Source organism: Papaver somniferum, chromosome 3 (genome assembly GCF_003573695.1).
Source record: "Papaver somniferum cultivar HN1 chromosome 3, ASM357369v1, whole genome shotgun sequence".
Classification (NCBI taxonomy): Eukaryota; Viridiplantae; Streptophyta; class Magnoliopsida; order Ranunculales; family Papaveraceae; genus Papaver; species Papaver somniferum.
Window position 1 is genome coordinate 17277529 of NC_039360.1, and position 7457 is coordinate 17284985.

The following is a 7457-nucleotide window of genomic DNA, read 5'->3' on the forward strand; positions in this document are numbered from 1 at the left end:
TACACTTAAAAACTTCAGAGTTTATCAAGTCACTCGCTTTGTATTACTGTTAATTAAAATGGGTATATTTAATTTTACCTGAAACCCGTCGTTAGTTAAAGAATACATGCATGCATACTTATTTTGGTAACAACTACATTGCTATCACTCTATGAGCATCGTTACTTACTTTCAGAAACATGTATTTTAGATGCCTGAGCAATGTGTATCATATTGAATGCAACATGTGCTAGTGATTTTGGTGACCGTGAAAAAATAGATATACCCTGATCATAGATTGACATGACCACCCTTTAGGATAGTATGATAAACCGCTTCTGTGCTTTGGCTGTGGCTGTGGGATCAAATGTTTTTACAAGTCATTTTCACTCATTTTATCCTTCTCGTTCCGTCTCTTTAGTATTGCATCATTATCAATCTTAATTTCGACTTTTCTGTTTTAGGTTCCTACTTCGATCTCTGGTACCACTAACGTTGTACTACGCAACAAGAGACTGCTTCGGGAAGTATTGCTGCAAGGCCCCTAGGGAAAGAGCCGATCTTGATGCATTTGTCATTGAAGTAAGCAAACCATAATCTATGGGTACTTAAATAGTAAGTGAACTTGTAATGCCTCGTACAACCGAGTTACTTTATGTCACTGGATGGGCTCTTGTTTTCTCATGCTAAGCATGGATCAACAAAAATGAATTTCCCAAATGGGCCTTTAGCTGAATCTTTAAAAGTTTTAGGATTTACGCTACACATGTTAAATTCATTTCTTTGCATCATCTAGTCCATGCCTTGGAGCGTTGGTTCAAGACGCATGACTGGTGCTGCTGCTCAGGTGGGCGCAGATGAAGTGCGTCTACTTGCCGAGATTGATAAGACCAAGCTCAAATCGATACCTGGTACCTCCCAGTCTATCCGCGGATATCAGAAGCTGCGTCAGGACCATGATGACAAGTGGTACCGTACTCTTCTCTGGGTCAAGGGTCCGTGGGCGTGGGGATGGGTCGGCAACCTTCCTCGTATGACATCTCCAAGCAGGTATCCCGATTATGAACCTTGGGTTTTCAACATCAAAGGCTGTGGCGAGGTGAGCGCTTCTGTTATTCTGGCTGGTATAGTTGCGTGTTTCTTAAATTCTCGTCCTTACGTCTCTTTTGACTCCCAGGACGCACCTACGCGATCTTCTGGTTTCTCGACTCGTACTGTGGGTGCCTCTCCAGTGAAGAAGAGGCCGCGCAACCCTGTTTCTCTTGAAAAGGTAAAGATTGTCCTTTGCTATATCTGCTTCTTGCTTCCTTGATCTTTGCCTTACAAGTGATATCTTTTCCTCCTCCTAGTCCGAGAAGAAAATAAGGCGCACATGGTGTACAGCCAAGTCTACTAATGTTTCTTCTGTTGAACATGACAATGTTGATGATGCTGTCGATAGTCCTCCCTTGGAGAATTACTTAGAGGTTGCTGAGGAAGATGAAACTATGAGGATTGATGATTATGGCGAGAATGTTGCTGATAATGCCAGTTCTCATGGCGATGCTAGTGCTTCAAAGGATAGGACGTATTCTGACTCTGATGAGATTGTCGATGATTTTGTTGATCCTGGTTCCCTGAAGTTGGTTCCAGCTTCTGATGTCGGCAGTGATTCTGTGGCTCAGGTTATTAAGGTGGTCGACATCAGTGAACTATCCTTTGAGAAGTTTCTTCCTTCCGTCAAAGAGTCTCAGTTTGCCTTCCCGCAGACTACTTCGGCGGACACATCTACGATGTACTTGTCTCTTTCTCCTCCTCAGTTGCCATCTATTTATTGGGAATCGTGTGAACCAATTAACTCTGCTGGTGCTTCTCCTGAGAATGGTGACCGGGTTATCATGGATGTTAGAGTTACTACTCTGCCATCATCCGGGTTTGCTCAGGAAGTAGTGAATGCCAACGGCATCCATACTATAGGTAGTACGCGTTTACCTGTGACTGGGAACTCTACGACCACCGTACCTGTGTATTCTGAGAGAGTGGCTGTCGTGCGGGACGTAGGCAAAGGCCTTGCGTCCTCCCTGGATTTTGATGTTAGTGCGCCCGATGATGAAATTCTGAGGCACGTGCTCGAGCAGTCTCGTCCTTCTTATATTCCTTCTAGAGAGGAATCTCTGATTCGTAAAAGACCTGATACTGCACCTTCTGGGTTGATACCCAGCCTGTGTGAAGAGGCGCAACAATTTGGTCTTATCTCTGCGACAGGAGTGAAAGAGATGGAGGCCTTTATGGACAGTTATTCTCACTTGCTGGGCCAGTTTAACTCGTACACTGTAAGTAAACGAGTCTTTGTGGAAGCTTCATATTAGGTACTTCTGAAGATGGAGGCCTTTATGGACAGTTATTCTCACTTGCTGGGCTAGTTTATTCTTTATGGATGTGCTGGGTGTCCTCTCCGTTAGCTAATTTCTTCCCATATTTTTCAGTTTGCTCGTGGGAAGGACTATTGCTTCCAACTGTACCTGCTTTATAAAGCAAAAACTGCCAAGTTCTCTGCTCTTTTTGAGCAGTCGCAGTCCAACCTTGAACTGGTGAGTGGTCAGTGCGTAGATCTTCAGAAGCAATTGGATGAGGTTCTGCAGAATCAAGGTGGGCACAAAGATCTGGCTAGCCAGATGGGAACTCTTCAGAAAGAGCTTGAGGACAGTAAAAAAGCTGCTGCGGAGGCAGAACTAGCTCGTGTAGCTGCTGTGCAGGCTCGTGATGTGGCTGATAATGCCTTAGCTGCTGCAACTTCTAAGTCCTTGGGTATGAGTTCACTCTTTACTCTCCGTGTTTCTATTTTCTTTTGAGTTCGCGTATTGATTTCATGAGATAGTCCTCCTGGTGGTCAGTTGGATGAGTTGGAGAGGCTACGTGGTCAAAATTTCTGACTCAAAGGTTGTGAGTGGGCTTTGGAAACCGAAGTTAAGAGGTTAAAAATGCAGGTCGGAGATGAAATTATGTACATTGAGAAGTTGGAAAGAATGATCTCCGACTTGCCTGAAGAGTATACCAACTTGGGTACCTCGTTTTGCCATTATGTTTCTCAGTGTTCAATCAAAATTGATTGGATGCAAACCACAATTGCCAGTTGAACTTAACGGTATCCCAGCTGGAAGAACACATTTCTGATATGGATGTGGTGCGTCCTCCAGCTTCCACTTATAATGGGCTGCATGCTGACCTAACCCGAGCTAATGATTCTCTAGAGAAAGTAACTGCATATTGTAGCAAGGCTGTTGTATTTTCCTGCAAGCTTAAAACTTCTCTTGAGAATTCTGAGTTTGCTCCGACTGCCTTGCGTGAGAAGCAAGCCAGGCAAAAGGCGCACACAATGAAGTTTGCTAAGCAGATGAATAATTCCCGTTCTGTGTCATAAAAATTCAATGCAAAAGGTAGAACTAGATGGAGACGGGATGAACAATACCCACTTTGAGAGGACTTCAGTTGCATTGAGCAACCTGCGAACAGGCTGAACAACTTCAGTCATTTAGTCATTTAGTCATGCCGAAGGTAGCTGTAATAGTAGTTTTAAGTGGGATCATGTTTTGGTTTACTTTTAGTCTGATTTCTCTCCTTGTTGTTCCTTGCAGATCTCCAAGCAAAGCTCAATACCTTAACTAACAAAGTTGATAACCTAGAGGGTGATCTGTTGAAACAACAGAACTTAACTACTCTTGCTGAGGGTCTTGCGTCTGCCAATGGTGTTCGCGTTAAGCAAGTTGAAGAGGAATTGACAAGGGTTAAGGAGCAAGCCCAGAAGGATGCCGTTGATGCTGCTCGTCATGTTAAAGAAAGAGATGCTTTCTTGAAGGCTTACTATGCTGAGGCTGCCCAGAAGCAGATCAACCATATTCTTGATGCTGCAGGGAAGCACCTTGGTGTCAAGATTCATTGCACCCCATGATCAAGTTCCTTCTTCTGAGGTGGTTCATATCAGAGTCTTAGTTTTTATCTTTTGTTTACTCTCGGTGTTTATTGTTTACGTATGCAGTTCATCTTGTAATCAATGTGTAGCCTATTTTGGATGAACAATGTTGCTTTATTAAATACTTTCGCGTAGAACTACCTAAAATTGTCTGCCTTGTCCTGCATTTTGGTTGTTATTAATGAAAGAATGAGATGCAAAAGTATGAGATACACTGATTGTTTGAGCCAGGCAGGACTCACTGCCTAAAGTAACATTTTTAGTAGATTTAAGATTTTTTTCCTTTTCTGTTTTAAAAGGAAATGACAAAAGAAACATGGAAGGGACAAAGCCAGGATCCCCGAAGGAAAGGAAAAATAAAAAGGAAAATAAAGCGAATATTTGCTACTAAATTGCAACTGCACGCTAAAATAAAAAATAAAAAAGTATAAACACACGAAATCCGAAATCATGAATATTCTTATCTAAATTGGGGCCTATGGGTTTTTCATCCATCCCATAAAGAATGATAAGGGGTGTCTAAGTTTGATGAAACTAAAATTGGAATAGGAGCCACTAAAGTTCATCTTTTTTGTATTCCATATGTATTAATAGTTTTATCACGAAAATTGACAAAGGGGGAGATTCTTAGAGCATAGCTCGGTCGACCTCGCATGCGTGGCTATCTCAAGCATGTTTGTCAATGTTAGTGATCAAAACTATGAGTCTTGATTTCTAGCCTACATAGCTAAGTCTCGGACTAGGATAGAAAAGTGTATCCTTGATTCCTCAACAAACCGCCTGTGTAGTCAGGAAGGATTGTAGAGAGGTGATTGATTAATCTAGGATGTTCTTCGATAATATAGGACCGGATTTTTAATTGGTTCCTGTTCACCTTGATTTCATATCTTAAGACGGAACAAAACCTAGGGTTTTTCTGTGGGAGACAAATTTATCCTTTGATAGACTTTTCTGTGTGAGACAGATTTGTTTATTATCAAGTCTGAGATTTTGGGTTGCAGCAACTCTTGATTGTGGGTGAGATCAGCTAAGGGAATCAAGTGTGCAGTATCCTGTCGGGATCAGAGGCGTAGGAGTACAAATGTACCTTGGATCGGTGGGAGACTGATTGGGGTTCAACTATAGTCCAGTCCGAAGTTAGATTGGAGTAAGCTAGTGTCTGTAGCGGCTTAATACAGTGTGTATTCAATCTGGACTAGGTCCCGGGGTTTTTCTGCATTTGCGGTTTCCTCGTTAACAAAACTTCTGGTGTATGTGTTATTTCTTTTCCGCATTATATTTGTTATATAATTGAAATAATACAGGTTGTGCGTTCGTGATCATCAATTGGAAATCCAACCTCTGGTTGTTGATTGATATTGATTGATCCTTGGACATTGGTCTTTGGTACCGTCCAAGTATTCCTTGTGTTTGATTAGGACTCGCTGATTTCTATTAGATTGAGTAATATCAAAAACAAGAGAGAGATATTAACTCCTTGAGATACTTTTATCTAGATTCAATCTGACTGTCTAGTTGAATCTCTAGCAAAGTATTTCGGAGTTAGTACATACAGATTGCTAAGCGAAATATTGGGTGGTGTTGTTAGACCCCCGCTTTTTCAATTATCTCCGCATACTTGTGAGAAACATGGACTTCAACACCTGATTTGCACCATAGAATTCAACATAATCCTTAGTTTTATCATGCAATCACTTGAAAACCCGGTTTCCAATGATTCTCTCATGTTCGTCCAACACTTTGGGCAGGAATTTTGACACCTTTGTCATAAACTTTCTTGGCTTGCTGCTACATCAAGCTTCAAAGTTCATTCCAGTTGATCTTTCCACACAATACCAACTTCTTCTAATCTCCATACTAGTGAAACCCAAACAATTCTTCACTGAATTTGACAAACAAATGACATTAACTTGAGTAAAAGAGAGAAAAATCAGCAACTGTGTCCCCTACACAGCTCTAATACCTGCTGTCACAGGCGCATTTAATTGCCTAAAATTTTCATGGGACATGACCGACATTGATTGTAGTTCAGTGAATCAACTTCACCTAAAATAATTCAGCCTTGCATATTTGCACCAAAGTACGCATCTGCCTTCACTCATAAGGCATTGCACAACGAAAGTCTTTTCTTCTTTCTCTCTAACTCTTCATGCCCCCATAAACATAAGAGGTTCTGCGATGCACTTAGACAGTTCCCACACAAAATCAACAACACAATTAACACAAAGTATACTGCAAAGAACCCATTTTATTGCACTAAAGGAAGATTACAAAACTCGTCCATCCCATGGACCAAAACATGTTATTCACCCTCTTGGTGAATGCCTAAAACTCTCTATACATTAGTGGTTCTTCTATCAAACGAACAACCCTAACATTATTAATCTCTAAGATATTTATACAAGCTAAAGATCAGGCAAAACTTCCGTGAAACCGTTTGCACAATCCTTGGACATCCAAGTGTCCAAGTAGTTTCCATAACCGCATAAAGTGTGCATAACTAACTAGCTTCTTCTGATTTGTGCCACCTCATGCCACGCCTGTCCCAAATGGTTTTGGACACTCTCATATGGTTATAAACTCACTTTATAACCATTCAACTTTGTCTCACACTATTGGCATGCTTGTGAAGCTCGTAACCAACTTATAACCGTCTCTTGAGCTGTTTTTCACAAATGTTGCGCTTTACTGAATTCTGCCTCGCTCCAATGCTCAGCCTTCTTAGCCCTGCATGCTTATCACTCTAAGATAATGCACTTGTGATTCAACCATCGAGGCCAACTCCTTAGCTCAATCTGGTTATCTGGCGCCATATGCTTCACTTAGCCAATCTGCTTGACAATAGTAATGCCACTCTTGCATTACTAGCTTGTTTGCATTGTTCAAGCTTTGTCCAGCCTTGAACTAATGTCATAGACCAACTCGTGGAATATTCTTCACTCTTGCATCATCCTTGAGTTTGGGCCAACTCAATTCCATGGATATGCCTTAATGCCAACATCGCATATTGCATCTGCCACTTTGGCCATATCTTGCATTTCCCTCAATGAAGCCTTGTTGTGTCGGCCAATAAGCTTCATTACTTAGCCAAATGTCTTTACAGTGTAGCGCCACCTATGCGCTTCACTGGGCCTGCGTGGTTTTTCCATTCCTAGTACTTGACAGTCTACACAGTGTCGCGCCATTCTGGATGCACACTGACTTGGTCTGCAACTCTGTGACGCACAATCATTTTGCTCACTTGACAAACCATTTATAGTACACTTGTTGGGAAGGGGAAGAGAAAGAGTTACATGTGTCTAGTAACAAAGGACTAGTTCTACATGTGTCCAACACAAATAAATGTGCCATGCACGTAGCCATAAGGAGTGGTCATCCATACCATGAACCACTCTACTATAACAATTTTTTAATTTTACTCAAATCCTCTAGAAAATCAAAAGATCTATCGCGTGATATCATTATTTTTAATTTTTCACTTTCTTAAACTTAAACCTGAGTTGTTGTTGTTTTTTTTTTTTTTTTTTTT

General features: G+C 41.3%; 1 protein-coding gene across 1 annotated transcript; it reads left to right on the forward strand.

The window, feature by feature from the left end:
* The first annotated feature begins 783 nt into the window (after positions 1-783).
* Positions 784-4140, forward strand: LOC113355409. Its single transcript, XM_026598262.1, has 5 exons — positions 784-1078; positions 1157-1249; positions 1329-2291; positions 2445-2766; positions 3594-4140. Exons 1-5 carry the CDS (start codon positions 806-808, stop codon positions 3905-3907), a joined length of 1965 nt encoding a protein of 654 aa, XP_026454047.1. The 5' UTR covers positions 784-805; the 3' UTR covers positions 3908-4140.
* Positions 4141-7457: the final 3317 nt, after the last annotated feature.